Consider the following 16,315-nt stretch of genomic DNA (forward strand, 5'->3'; position numbering starts at 1 on the left):
CCAAGTTAAACAATTTAAAGGCAATGCTACCAAATACTAATTGAGTGTATGTAAACTTCTGACCCACTGGGAATGTGATGAAAGAAATAAAAGCTGAAATAAATCATTCTCTCTACTATAATTCTGACATTTCACATTCTTAAAATAAAGTGGTGATGCTAACTGACCTAAGACAGGGCATTTCTACTAGGATTAAATGTCAGGAATTGTGAAAAACTGAGTTTAAATGTATTTGGCTAAGGTGTATGTAAGCTTTTGACTTCAACTGTACATATTTCATTGGTAGCTACCAATTCTTCATGGCTAACTAGCTAGCCAGTTAGCCCTATTGACTTACTATGTACTTACCCATTCACTGAACCGTCTTCCAGTCAGGTCAACAATGGCAATAGCAACGAAACAAGATATACACAAAGCAACCGTTTTACTTCACAACTATCAGCTAGCATAATAATGTAGCTAACCAGATATTTTAACATGCAAAATGACCTAAAACTAATACTATGTGAGAGATTCTTTGTGGGTTGCTAGCTAACAATTCTTTGTGGCTATCTGGCAAGCTAACAGTACTAGTGGCTAGCCAGTTAGCCCTAGTGTCCTATTATGGGCATGTGATATACGGTATGTAGGCAGATGTCAAAATGAACACCGCCTGTATTTATTAATGTATCAAAATAAAATATTATAGTCAGGCAACATATGAGATGTGAATAAGCAACATTTCATTCTGAATAGCTGTGTATTTTCTCTAGCTTCAGCTCAAATAATGGCCGCCATTGATTTCAATACATTTTGTGTAATTCTTTACGTGGTTGCATCATATTTCTTTGCATACTTTCCGTTGAAGCTTGCGTTGATGCATGCTTCAAAATAAGTACAAATGGAGTACACATTCCAGAAGTGCCCTCTGTGCTCCGTTTCGCATACTTTGATTTGAACTCATACTCTGACCCTCCCGTGCTCCAATTTGCGTGCTTGGAGCACGGTAGTATGCATTTTGAGAAACACCCAATGACTCCAGATGCCGAGGCTGAGACCTCAACTGTCCAGAGACGCCATCTTGTTACCGTCTCCCTTGTTTTGCGAAACTCATCCAAAAGCTTTCAGAAATGCCCTGAGAAGAAACCAAACATGAATAGACTTCCTGTGCCTTTCACTTGTTTTGGATATTAACCGGCTGTCCCACTTTCTTCAATGTTTGTACAGTGTCATTATACACATGGAAAATATACATTGGCCAGAGAGTGGACAAAGTAAAGTACTGCCATTGCAACCCAAGTGGCCAATTTGTTTCCGTTTCGGACCACAAAAGATATGAGAATGAAACACTCATTGCATGCGGGGCTAGTGAGGCATAGGAAAAAAGGTGAACATCGATCGCTCTTTCTGTCTGTTGAAAAGCCCACAAACTCTTGCTTTTTCCAACGTTTAACCGTGACCGTTCCTTGACCCCTGCATAAAAAAAGAAGCTAAGGGGTCAGTGAGGGGTTGGCAACCATGGAAGCAGTTCCAACAGTTCTTGCTCCAAAGGTCATGCTCCATTTGACCCTTGTTAAGCTGTACAGTTGTTACATCACAGCATGGCGGTGTTCACCAGGCAGGAAATCGCTACTGCAGTGTGTGTGTGTGTGTGTGTGTGTGTGTGTGTGTGTGTGTGTGTGTGTGTGTGTGTGTGTGTGTGTGTGTGTGTGTGTGTGTGTGTGTGTGTGTGTGCATGCGCATGTGCACCCCAACGGCTTCAGTGAGTGTCTCTTCAGGTATTTGCTGTAACTGAAAATGGTCCAAACAATGTCTCTAAACACAAGAACCCCAGACCCCCACCCCCACCCAAATCACTCTCTCAGATGCGCAGCTTGTGGAGTCCTGGCGTGGTGGTAGTGGTGGTGGAGGAGGCGGGCAGGGCGGGCCGGGGCTCGATGTCCCTCGTCTTCATGAAACCCAGCAGCTGCTCAGGAATTTCTGCCAACACGTCCTTGGCCAGCCGTGCCATGCTCAGCACCTGGTTGCCCTGGCGGTCTATGTAGTCTCGGAAAGGCACAAACTGGACTATGTCTCGCTCGGCAACGCGCCCCTTAGAGGACACTCTGACCTCGTCACCGTCCAGTTCCTCCATCGCTATGGAGCAGAAACAGACAGAGGCAGAGGTAGAGAAATGGGGTAGAGGCAGGAAAAGAGAGGGAGTTAGAGACAGAGTTAGAGTCATAGACAGAGACAGAGAGAGTCAGACAGAGAGTCAGAGTCAGGGACAGAGACAGAGATGACGTCACGTAAATCCATTGTTAGACAGAATGTTGTTTGTTATTGATGTGTGTTGGATTTGTGATAAATATGGCACCCTACCAGGGGAGGCTGCTGAGGGGAGAATGGATCATAATAATGGCCGGAACGGATCAAATGGAATGGCATCATGTTTTTGAAATCCTTCCGCTGATTCCGCTCCAGTCATTACCATGAGCCCATTCTCCCCAATTAAGGTGCCACCAGCCTCCTGTGTCACTTTGTTTGCCAAAAGTGCAACTAATAATATAATAGTAGGTCAAATACATAATTCTGTACATAAAAGCCCCAGAGCAAACATATTTTAAAAACATCTTCCTGAAACTTCATTCTTACATTATAAGGAGTGATTTTAATAAAACCAACAGCATCCATATTAGGAACTATTTTCTGAGAACCGACAACATCCTAATATGGATGCCGTAACTTTCTAATAGACTACATCATGAATACTAATATATATTTTGGTGGCGAGGAGTTGTGGGTCCATCTTATCTGGTGCACTGGGGTAGAGAGGGGCTGGGAGGCAGATGCCTGGCCATGCCTGTGGGACTATACAGTTGGGTTCACACTGATGTCTTTGAGAGAGCATGCCTCAGCCATGGGCAGCAACCCAAAACTCCTCAATACCCACCCACCCTTCCTCATCTCCTCTCCTCCAGGACCAGTGATCTGAAAAGCACTGGATACATGAAGGCAATGGGCTGGAGACCTATCCAGTGCTTTCACCTATGGCTGTAGGATATAGCAGTGCAGAGAGGAAGAGAGAGGGTGTGAAGGGACAGCACGATGGCAGGAAAGTGGGGCAGGTGTCTTGGGTAAACCCAGACATGTGGGGGGCATCCCCTGAGTCACTTTGACTTATACAAAGCCTTCTGCTCCCTTGAACGTCACACACACACACACACACACACACACACACACACACACACACACACACACACACACACACACACACACACCTTCTGTTTCCCATGAATTTCACACCCATGAATGTGTGTGTGTACACGCAGGCGCAGGATTGCTTGGTACACACTGATGATGCACATACGTTCACTCCACACACATATGCACACAAACATCTACAGGCACACAGGTGCATCCAAACAGATGCCCACATGCAGACTTCATGGGAACATGTGAGGCATTTTGGAGAGAGGAACATGGCATGATGGAAAGATTTGAAGAGGGGAAGGATAAGAGAGGAGAGGATGGGAATAGCAGAGGAGAGGAGATGGGTTGCACTCAAGCATATGTGTGAGAGACAGTCTGTTTGAACAGGCTCCCTGTGGAAAGAAAGAGCTCCCAGTTTCCCTCTGACTGAGCAAGAGGAGGATAAGAGAGCATAGATGAGTCAAATAACCCTCCACCTATAGACCATTTAAAGTTATGCTGATTCCCCAACCACCACACACTCTGGAGCAATCAGTCAAACCATCACAAACCAAGACTCTAGTGATTAAATTTATACGCTTTTAAATACATACCCCCCCTCGCTCTCACACACACACACACTAGAAACTCACACATATGCACGAGCATGCATGCATGCACACACACACACACACACACACACACATACACACACACACACAACCCCTACGGCAGCTACCCCTGACCCCTCGCACAGCCCTGTGTAGTTTGTAATAGGTCCCAAAGAGACCCCCTTGTCGTTAGGCATGAATAATTTCCCCTTTTCTGCTTCCTTTCCCCAACTACCGGCAGTATCTTTAATTCAAATCACTTAGCCAATTAACTTTTGGAATAGGCATAATGCATAATAAGTGTGCTCTAGTGTTTGCACATTTACTTTGGGAGTCTCTGCTTTGTTTGCTGCACTCTTCTTAGCTGAAGAACTTCAGCTTTCCAGCACAACTCTTTCTCACTATGCCAGGAGGAGTGTACACAGCAGTGGCGGTCGGTGCCGTTTAAGATGAGGGAGGACAATTTTTGTTGTTGTTGTTGATTAGCATGGTCTTCTTTCTATTTCAGCATATTGGATGACTGTCATTCATATTCCATTCACCCAGTTCAATGTAACATCGATAGGTTTAGGCTACTACATGATACAAACATTTTCTCTATACCCATCATGAGGTTGATACAACCTAGCCTATGAATTAAAGTTTACAACGTAGTTGCACAGGTCGAGATATATTTGTTTTGTAATTAAGATGACAAACAGTGACACATTCAATACTGCCTTGCACACTCTTGCCTGCATCTAGCTGATCTAGGGTGTAATCATAAGTCCAACAGTTGCAAACAAGAGTTTCTTTTGGGCAAATTCAGGTATGTTTATCCACACTTTGTTCCATTTGCTTCCGTTTAAGAAACGTTTTTCAACAGAATCGGCGGAATGAATACACCACATGAACACACGCAAACACAGTTCACATTCATAGCAGCCACATACAAATAGCATAATCACTTTGCTCATTGTAATTCACTCTCGCATCTACACGCTCTCCTCCTCTCTCACCTTTTCCCTTCGCTTATGGACAACACATCAGCTGTCTGTGACCAGGTGAAAAAACCTTTACTAGCCAAACATTCATATCATAACCGCTAACCACTACACACAGCCTACATCATTGTCACCATATTAGCTAGCTAACGTCACTGTCAACATAGCTAATAGAACTAACGCATTAGTAAACCCTCTACAGTAATGCAGTATAGTGTACAGTCAGCAAACAGTTTAGCAGTTACACCGGCAGCCCTGATGGCAATAAATTAATAAAACCAAAAGCTTACCTTGACTTGGAAGAGTTCCCGTGTTGGATAGCCATAGCCCGCTAGTTAACATAGCATCCCTCTCTGTTTGAGTATGCTAAACTAGCTAGCTGCATTTGCTAGCTATGTAAGTGAAAGTGAAAAAATACAGCTCTCTCTATCTTTCTTGCTTCTCCTTCATTTTTGAAGAAATGTATTTGTTCAAACTGTTCAACTATAGTCAACTACTTATCACATTTTATGCACTGCAGTGCTAGCTAGTTGTAGCTTATGCTTTCAGTACTATATTCATTCTCTGATACTTTTTTTGAACAGGCCTTTTGACCATAGGGCTCTGGTCAAAAGTAGTACACTATACTCTTAGAAAAAAAGGTCCCAAAAGGGTTATTTGGCTCTCCCTATAGGCAAACCCTTTTTGGTTCCAGGTAGAATCATTTTGGTTCCAGGTAGAACTCTTTTGGGTTCCATGAAGGACCCTCTGGGGAAAGGGTTCTACATGGAATATATACTGCTCAAAAAAATAAAGGGAACACTTAAACAACACAATGTAACTCCAAGTCAATCACACTTCTGTGAAATCAAACTGTCCACTTAGGAAGCAACACTGATTGACAATAAATTTCACATGCTGTTGTGCAAATGGAATAGACAACAGGTGGAAAGTATAGGCAATTAGCAAGACACCCCCAATAAAGGAGTGGTTCTGCAGGTGGTAACCACAGACCATTTCTCAGTTCCTATGCTTCCTGGCTGATGTTTTGGTCACTTTTGAATGCTGGCGGTGCTTTCACTCTAGTGGTAGCATGAGACGGAGTCTACAACCCACGCAAGTGGCTCAGGTAGTGCAGCTCATCCAGGATGGCACATCAATGCAAGCTGTGGCAAGAAGGTTTGCTGTGTCTGTCAGCGTAGTGTCAAGAGCATGGAGGCGCTACCAGGAGACAGGCCAGTACATCAGGAGACGTGGAGGAGGCCGTAGGAGGGCAACAACCCAGCAGCAGGACCGCTACCTCTGCCTTTGTGCAAGGAGGAGCAGGAGGAGCACTGCCAGAGCCCTGCAAAATGACCTCCAGCAGGCCACAAATGTGCATGTGTCTGCTCAAATGGTCAGAAACAGACTCCATGAGGGTGGTATGAGGGCCCGACATCCACAGGTGGGGGTTGTGCTTACAGCCCAACACCGTGCAGGACGTTTGGCATTTGCCAGAGAACACCAAGATTGGCAAATTCGCCACTGGCACCCTGTGCTCTTCACAGATGAAAGCAGGTTCACACTGAGCACATGTGACAGACGTGACAGTCTGGAGACGCCGTGGAGAACGTTCTGCTGCCTGCAACATCCTCCAGCATGACCGGTTTGGCGGTGGGTCAGTCATGGTGTGGGGTGGCGTTTCTTTGGGGGGCCGCACAGCCCTCCATGTGCTCGCCAGAGGTAGCCTGACAGCCATTAGGTACCGAGATAAGATCCTCAGACCCCTTGTGAGACCATATGCTGGTGGGGTTGGCCCTGGGTTCCTCCTAATGCAAGACAATGCTAGACCTCATGTGGCTGGAGTGTGTCAGCAGTTCCTGCAAGAGGAAGGCATTGATGCTATGGACTGGCCCGCCCGTTCCCCAGACCTGAATCCAATTGAGCACATCTGGGACATCATGTCTCGCTCCATCCACCAACGCCACTTTGCACCACAGACTGTCCAGGAGTTGGCGGATGCTTTAGTCCAGGTCTGGGAGGAGATCCCTCAGGAGACCATCCGCCACCTCATCAGGAGCATGCCCAGGCGTTGTAGGGAGGTCATACAGGCACGTGGAGGCCACACACACTACTGAGCCTCATTTTGACTTGTTTTAAGGACATTGTGTCAGTGAATGAGTTCCAACAAAAAAATATATATTTTCAGAAGGTTCTCCTATGGGGACAATAAAATAACCCTTTATGGTTATAGGTAGCACCTTCTTTTCTAAGAGTAAGTAACATGATAATGAAGTAAAAAATGCAAACATCCTTCGCGTGAATGGATTGTTTTGTGCAGAGTTTACCCACACATGGTATTATTATTCAGCTCTGACATTAACCTTCTGAGCAGTGGAAGTCTGATATATCAGGTGTGTTAATCAGGCACCATATGGGGAAAAAATGGACTGAAACAGGGAGGGAATAGATGGGTTGGCTGACAACGTCACAAAAATTACGAACGTGCATCGATGTGGCCGGAAGCCGCGTTTTTATGATTCTGAATGGTCAGATAGCAACAGTGACAAGAAGATACCATGTGGGGAATCGTAGGTGGCTCGTTTCATCTTGTTATTGATACCATGTCTTGTTTTGAGGTGTTTTGACTGATTTCATGTCAATGTTAATATGTCTCAAATCTGCTAGCTAGCTAGCTAACCAACAAATGTAACAATGTTTTTGAGACAACAAGTGCTTATTGTACAAATGTATTTATGTTTCAATAAACATTTGAGGACTAAATATAGTTTAAATGTTGTCAACAATCTAAGCCAACCCTGTCTGTTTTGCCCCATAGTTGCACACGTGCTGGTTTTGTTGCTAAACAACCAACCCGTCTATTGCTAATTTCGTGTTCAATTGCAAAAAGTTTTCCGTTGCCCTACTCAATACGACCTAGGACTCACTTACTCTGAGTTCCCCTCCACCGAGAGACATGACACAGGAGTCACGACCTGTTACCACATTTATTTTTATTTGTTTATTTTACCATGTAGGCTAGTTGAGAACAAGTTCTCATTTGCAACTGCGACCTGGCCAAGATAAAGCATAAAGCACATGAGACTAATGCTAAGGATTCTTTGGGAAGGGGGAAGGAATCAACACATTCCTCATCCTGGAGAGCAACTGATACTATTTTTTATTGTTTTTAATTTTACATTTTAATTTATTTTGAGTTATTTTATTCCTTTTTATTTGAAATGTTTTTAGTAGTTTTTTTTTTTAGGGTGGATCAGCTTCAATATTGCGGATAGATTGTTACTTCCATCAATGTAATTGTCTGCATCATTTCCAATCCCCCATATATTTTTTGCGTATATATATATATATATATATATATATATATATATATATATATGTATATATATATATATATATATATATATATATATATATATATATATATGTATATATATATATATATATATATATATATACACACATACATACATATACACATATATATACAACTGATTTACCTCACCTGGTTCACCTTTTGGGTGGAGTTTGCTCTTTAGGAGCAATGGAATGGGGTCAAATAAGCAAACTCCACCTACCTGGTGTCCTAGGCAAACTAAAACAAAACAACACTATTTGGGTGTGCAGGTTTTTGTTCTACCCACACTCAAGCTGCTCTTCAGGATCAAATCAAATGTGTTAAAAGAGTCGAAGAGGGCTGGAACAAAAGCATGTACCGCTCCATACCAGGAGATTTGGGTGTCCTTGCTGTATATCTAAGATAGGGGGAGATACATTTGGAAGAAAGGGAGAGCAGGAAGGGGATTCACCAGTTCCTAAAACTTCTGGGAAGGAGATTGCAACTGTTCTGTCACCTACCCTGCCAATCTTTAGTGCACTTCACAGACAGTGACACATTGACAGCCTAGCATTGAGAAAAGAACAGAAGCTGGGTCAGCACCATGCAATTTAAAAGCCCCCCCCCTCCCCCCACCAGACAGACACTTACCATCAAACTCAGCAGGACCCACTCCCACTATGATGATAGACATGGGCAGAGCGGCAGCCTGCGGAGAAAACACACACACATGCACGCACAGGAAATTACATCATTATGACATCCCGTGCCACATTTTGGGACACACACACACACACACAAACTTATGGCCCCACCGATGTCAACAACACACATCACTGAGTTGTGATGAACACTCACATTGACCACAGCCTCCTTGGTCTGCACCATGTCTGAGATGACTCCGTCTGTGATCATCAACAGCACAAAGTACTGGGATCCGTCAGTCACATCCTCAGCACACCTGCACGGAGCGACACAGCACAGGTTGAAACTTAATCAAACCAAATCATATTTGTCACGTGCGCCCTTCCCAAAATAGTAACACATGAGGAATAAAATACCCAAGAATGGAGCTCTATACAGGGAGTACCAGTGCCAGATCAATGTGCAGAGGTGCGAGGTACTTGAGGTGGATATGTACATGAAGGCAGGGTAAAGTAACTAGGCATCAGGATAGATAATAATACGAGTGAAACAAAGAACAGAGCAGCAGCAGCAAATGATGAGTGTGAAAGTGTGTGAGTGTGCGTGTGTAATATGTATGTGTGTTTGTGTTGTGTCGGTATGCGTGTGTGTGAGTGTGTAATGTATGTGAATGTGTGTGGGTTTTGTGTGGGAGTGTCAATGTAGTGTGTGTGTGTGTGTGTGTGAGTGTGTATATGGTTTGTATATATAGTCTAGTGAGTGTGCGTAGGTTCAGTGCAAGGTAGATAGTTGCAGATAGTTTGTGTACCATTAATTGACTATTTGGCAGTCCGGCTATTTTATTTAGCAGTCTTATGGCTTAGGGGTAGAAGCTGTCTCGGAGCCTGTTGGTCCGAGAGCCGTACCGTTTTGAACAGTCTATGGCTTGGAGGGCTTTGGCAATTTTTCGGCCCTTTCTCTGACACCGCCTGATATAGAGGTCCTGGATGGCAGGGAGCTCTGCCCCAGTTATATACTTAAATGTCCGCACCACCCTGTGTAGCGCATTGCAGTCAAGGGCGGTGCAGTTGCCATGCCAAACGGGGATGCAGCCAGTCAAGATGGTCTTGATGGTGCAGTGGTAAAACTTTCAGCCTACTGAGGGGGACGAGGCGCTGCTGTGCCCTCTTCACGACTGTGCGGATGTTTGTGCACCATGTTAAGTTTATTTGAGCTGTTCTTGTCATAATATGGACTTGGTCTTTTACCAAATATGGCTATTTTCTGTATACCACCCATAAGTTGTCAAAACAGAACTGATTGGCTCAAACGCATGCAGAAGGAAAGAAATTCCACAAATTAACTTTAAACAAGGCACACCTGTTAATTGAAATGCATTCCAGGTGACTACCTCATGAAGCTGGTTGAGAGAATGCCAAGATTGTGCAAAGTTGTCATCAAGGCAAAGGGTGGTTACTCTGAAGAATCTCAAATAGAAAATATATTTTGATTTGTTTAACACTTTTTTGGTTACTGCATGATTCCATATGTGTTATTTCATAGTGTAGAATATAGAAAATACCAAAAAATAAAGAAAACCCTTGAATGAGTAGGTGTGTATCCATTCCTGTACGGGTCCAACTTTTTTGACTGTGTGCATGTGTGCATGAATGCACATGTAGAGGGAGACTTTCTTCTGTCTTCTGGTTTTCTGTAGTAATATAGCATACACTTAAAACTTTTTGAATACCATTACACTAAACTGTGCTCGATTGGCAGACGTAATATTCCCAGGAAGTCCGTTATTACCACTACATTACCGACTATTCTGTTGTCTAGACTGATGACATAGACTTGTTGCGTTGTTTAGACTGTTGACATAGAAGTTGTAGCTGTCGTGTTTGTGTCTGAGCCCGGTTGGCTAGTGTGGCTGCTTGTGGGACAGAGATGGTAACTAATGGTAAGACTCCGTGGGGCGGACAAAACTCGCTGGCTGACTTGTTTGATTGGACGGGGACCCGCTGGCTCACTGCCTGATTGGCTTACTCTCACCGTCTGGACGGAAGGGAAGAGGAAAAGAGTGAAGGGTAAATGGCACCTCTCTCTCTGTAATATCCCATCCTCTCTATCTGTCTGTGTCTAGTTCTCTCACACTAGTGTGTGAAAGTCTCTCTCCTTCTCTCTCTGACTGTCTGTCTGTCTGTCTGTCTGTCTGTCTGTCTGTCTGTCTGTCTGTCTGTCTGTCTGTCTGTCTGTCTGTCTGTCTGTCTGTCTGTCTCTCACTATCTCTGTATGTATGCATTTGTCAGTCTCTCTCGCTCTCTCTCTTTCTCAAACACACACAGACAAAATAATCTATTAACTTACATTCTACGTAGTAAATCAACATTACAAGTGAAATAAAGGACAAGTCAGGAACGCATTGGAGAATGGTTGAATCAGCTGACAAGCACATGGAGAAAAATTGTGGGCATTTCACTACAATACATGCAGCCCCATTTCTGGAACCAGTGGATGGGAGAGGTGGTTGTTGTTTGAGAACCAAAATATTTCCCCTAGACTCTTGCTTCTAACTCCACTCAAGGTGGGTTGTGGTAGTTATTACTCCAGTCTCTGCTGCTGTGAGGAGTTATATTAGGTAAAGATGCCCAGAGAGTGGCTCAATTCACCCCCACACCTCAGATGTGGACACATCCACAGGACTGGAGGGCCTTCCTCCTCCTCATCACCATCTCTGTCCCACAAGCAGCCGCATGAGCCAACCCGGCTCAGCGCCGGAATGAGGGAGGAGGAGGAGGATGACGAAGCATAATGAGTGGAATGGGAGAGAGACTTTTGAGAAGGAGTGAGAGAGAGGACGGTGGAGAGGAGAGACAGAAAGAGAGAAAGAAAGGAAGTGAGAAAGAGAGGAGGGAGAGAGAGAGAGAGAGAGAGAGAGTAGGAAAGGAGATGAACGGAAATGAGACAAAGCAAGATGAGGGCTAAAGGACAAAAAGTAGATAATAGATAACAGACAATAATAGCCAATAATAAAGGAGTAAGAGAAAGAAAGAGAGAAAGAGACAATGTGAAAGAGAAAAATTATATTATTAATCTAATTTTCTCAAACAGGTGCTAATCATCAGCTATATCATCATCATCATCATCATTATGCTAATATAGCACCATATTGAACGAGAACTCATGATGTTCTTGCGCCCACAGTCAAGCCACAGCACTCCACTCTATTCAGTTATGCAAAAGAGATGCCGCATTCACTGGAAAGTATATTGCCATACTTATATCCACTGAGTATACCAAACATTAAGAACACCTTCCTAATATTGAATTACACCCCCACCCCAAAACACACTTCTATGTCAACAGTTTAGACAATGCAACACTTCTACGACAACAGTCTAGACCACGCAACACTTTCATGACAACAGTCTAGAAAACGCAACACTTTCATGACAACAGTCTAGACAATGCAACACTTCTATGTCAACAGTCTAGACAAAGCAACACTTCTATGTCAACAGTCTATACAACACAACACTTCTACGTCAACAGTCTAGACAATGCAACACTTCTATGACAACAGTCTAGAGAACGCAACACTTCTACGTCAACAGTCTAGACAACGCAACACTTCTATGACAACAGTCTAGACCACGCAACACTTTCATGACAACAGTCTAGAAAACGCAACACTTTATCGACAACAGTCTAGAAAACGCAACACTTTCATGACAACAGTCTAGACAAAGCAACACTTCTATGACAACAGTCTAGAAAACGCAACACATCTATGACAACAGTCTAGAAAATGCAACACTTCTATGACAACAGTCTAGACCACGCAACACTTCTATGACAACAGTCTAGACAACGCAACACTTCTATGACAACAGTCTAGAAAACGCAACACTTTCATGACAACAGTATAGAAAACGCAACACTTCTCTGACAACAGTCTAGACAAAGCAACACTTCTATGACAACAGTCTAGACAATGCAACACTTCTATGACAACAGTCTACACCACGCAACACTTCTATGACAACAGTCTAGACCACGCAACACTTCTATGACAACAGTCTAGACCACGCAACACTTCTATGACAACAGTCTAGACAAGGCAACACTTCTATGACAACAGTCTAGACAACGCAACACTTCTATGACAACAGTCTAGACAAAGCAACACTTTCATGACAACAGTCTAGACAACGCAACACTTCTATGACAACAGTCTAGAAAACACAACACATCTATGACAACAGTCTAGAAAATGCAACACTTCTATGACAACAGTCTAGACCACACAACACTTCTATGACAACAGTCTAGACAACGCAACACTTCTATGACAACAGTCTAGACCACGCAGCACTTTCATGACAACAGTCTAGAAAACGCAACACTTTCATGACAACAGTCTAGACTACGCAACACTTTTATGACAGGTGACATCAATAAGAGATCATAGCTTTCACCTGGTCAGTCTATGTCATGGAAAGAGCAGGTGTTCTTAATGTTTGGTACACAAAAAATAAACAGGAAGTACATAACAGACCCATTAGAAAATGTGTTTCATGAACTACATACCACATTTTTGGGGATTTAGTTTGAGAAATTGTGTATTTTTAATAAGGTGGGAGGTATGAGACTGTAGTTTGGTGGGAATCCCCATCGACTGACGATGAGTGGTCACCATTATGTAGTTGAATGAAAATTATGTTTAAACTGCATTCATCAATCTGACTCCATTATTACTGTATGTGAATGAATGCAGGCCCTGGGCACCCTTGTGTCGTTCCCTCTTTGAATTGACCGCCATCCGACAAACATTATAACACAGTTTCCCTGTCACAATAAATCCATAGCACTTACAAACCAAACACGACAATTGAATTAACAGTAACATTCATTTAGACGATTAAAGTTTTCATCAGTTATCACACTTCTTCTAGCGTCAGTGACCCCAGAACTTTGCTGGGAACTTCTCGTCTCTGGAGAAAGCAGAGGATAAGGTGTGTTTCTCCTGTGAGATGCAAATATACGGTCATCCATCAGAACAGTTTCATAAAACGTGATTGAGTCATCACGCTGGGTCTCGGCACCTGCAAGTCGCTAGTCGCGAGTTTCACCTTCTCTCATTTTTCCACTACAAGACCTTAAGCAGCCCATTTAGGGAGAGTCTTTCCTCCTACCTGGAGAATACCAAGATCACAAGATCTTCTATTATTCATATTTTATGCTCTGCTTATTTCTATGGAAAGTATCCAGGAACACCTTTATAACACCGGAAATACCAGTAAAACTCTCACACAATGGCACACTTACTATTCCTTTCTAATATTACAACTACGAAACCATTAATGAATTATATTTATATGAACTACATGGCCTTCTCTAGTACTAGTGTCCTATACAACATTTAGCAATACAACTCCTGATAAGTTGTAATGGCCCCAAGGCCCCAGCTAGCCAATTAACAAGAGTTTTGCAGTTATATGGAACCTTTAGAGATGGAAAACAAAGAGAAATAGAGCACACGGAGGCAGTGGAGAGCAGTTAAGCTAGGCCGTCTGTCTGTCAGAGTGAGAAGGAGTGCGATAGAGACAGAGACAGCTCAGGGGAGAACATGTCAGAGTAACTCATGGAGGCTAGGGCAGCCTAAGGGTGGAATACTGCAGAGGAGAGGAGTGTGAGTGTGTGTGTGTGTGTGTGTGTGTGGTGGGGGGAGGGTAAGAGAGTTTGTGTGTTTGCATACTGTATGTACTTGCGTACAGTATATGTGACTCTCGTATTGTGTCAATCAAGTCAAAACACATATGTACACTGAGTATCCACAGACATTAAGAACACCTGCTCTTTCCATGACATAGACTGACCAGCTGAATCCAGGTGAAAGCTATGATCCATTATAAATGTCACTTGTTAAATCCACTTCAATCAGTGTAGATGAAGGGAACTGACAACTGAGACATGGATTGTGTATGTGTCCCATTCAGAGGGTGAATGGGCAAGACAAAATATTTACATGTAAGTGCCTTTGAAAGGGGTATGGTAGTAGGTACCAGGTGTACCAGTTTATGTCAAGAACTGCAACACTGCAGTTAAGAAAGTATTTACAAAAATAAACTGAAGTAAAATCTGAATAAATAAAAGAAAAAAAAGAAGAAAAAAACAACAACTAATAATTAAGGAGCAACAATAAAATAACAGTAGAGAGGCTATATACAGGGGGTACCGGTACAGAGTGAATGTGAGGGGGCACCGGTTAGTCAAGGTAATTGAGGTAATATGTACATGTAGGTAGAGGTAAAGTGACTATACATGGATAATAAACAGAGAGTAGCTGCAGCGTACAAAAATGAATGTCAGGAAGCTTGGCTTCAGTGAATGTACTGGGCTGTACGCACTACCCTCTGTAGTGCCTTGCGGTCAGAGGCCGAGCAGTTGCCAAACCAGACGGTGATGCAACCAGTCAGGATGCTCTCGATGGTGCAGCTGTCACGGTTGTCGTAGTGATGAGACCAAAATGCCGCAGGTATGTGTATACTCATCTTCTTTATTATGAGGAAAGAAGGCAAACCCAAAATAAACACGTATACAAAAAAGAAACACACCGACAATAAACAGTCCTGTAAGGCTTGACGCTATACACGGAACAATCTCCCACAAATGACAAACACAAACACACCCTAATATATGGGACTCTCAATCAAAGGCAAATAGACACACCTGCCTTCAATTGAGAGTCCCAACCCCAATTAGCCAAACATAGAAACAGGCACACTAGAATAAACATAGAATACATGAAAATCAAACAGTGCCCAAACACCCCGGAATACTTAAATCAAATGCCCCTTCAACAAACACACCACCCCGAACCACATAAAACGAATACCCTCTGCCACGTCCTGACCAAACAACAATAACAATTAACCCTTATACTGGCCAGGACGTGACAGCAGCTGTAGAACTTTTTGAGGATCTGAGGACCCATGACAAATATTTTTAGTCTCCTGAGGGGGAATAGGCATTGTCGTGCCCTCTTCACGACTGTCTTGGTGTATTTGGACCATGATCGTTTGTTGGTGATGTGGACACCAAGGAACTTGAAGCTCTCAACCTGCTCCACTGCAGCCCCGTCGATGAGAATGGGGGCTTGTTCGGTCCTCCTTTCCCTGTAGTCCACAATTATCCTTTATCTTGATCACGTTGGGGGAGAGGTTGTTCTCCTGGCACCACACTGCCAGGTCTCTGATCTCCTCCCTATAGGCTGTCTCATTGTTGTCGGTGATCCTTGAGATATTTCTACAACTTGATTGGAGTCCACCTGTGGTAAATTCAATTGATTGGACATGATTTTGAAAGGCACACACCTGTCTTTTTAAGGTCCCACAGTTGACAGTGGATGTCGGAGCAAAAACCAAGCCATGAGGTCGAACTAACTGTCCGTAGAGCTTCGAGACAGGATTGTGTTGAGGCACAGATCTGGGGAATGGTACCAAAACATTTCTGCAGCATTGAAGGTCCCAAAGAACACAGTGGCCTCCATCATTCTTAAATGGAAGAAGTTTTGAACCACCAAGACTCTTCCTAGAGCTGGCCGGCCCGGCCAAACTGAGCAATCGGGG

The 16,315-nt window shown here is 43.4% G+C and overlaps 1 protein-coding gene across 1 annotated transcript in view; it reads right to left on the reverse strand.

The window, feature by feature from the left end:
- Window positions 1-615: 615 nt before the first annotated feature.
- LOC115208331 (copine-9-like) overlaps window positions 616-16,315 on the reverse strand; it is a 37,829-nt gene continuing 22,129 nt past the window's right edge. Inside the window, exons 7-9 of the mRNA XM_029776286.1 lie at window positions 8,919-9,021; window positions 8,712-8,769; window positions 616-2,115 (exon numbers count right to left, since the gene is read on the reverse strand). Coding sequence (XP_029632146.1) covers window positions 1,841-2,115; window positions 8,712-8,769; window positions 8,919-9,021 — 436 coding nt within the window. The 3' untranslated portion in view covers window positions 616-1,840. The remainder of the gene's footprint in view (window positions 2,116-8,711; window positions 8,770-8,918; window positions 9,022-16,315) is intronic.

Source organism: Salmo trutta, chromosome 14 (assembly GCF_901001165.1).
Source record: "Salmo trutta chromosome 14, fSalTru1.1, whole genome shotgun sequence".
NCBI lineage: Eukaryota > Metazoa > Chordata > Actinopteri > Salmoniformes > Salmonidae > Salmo > Salmo trutta.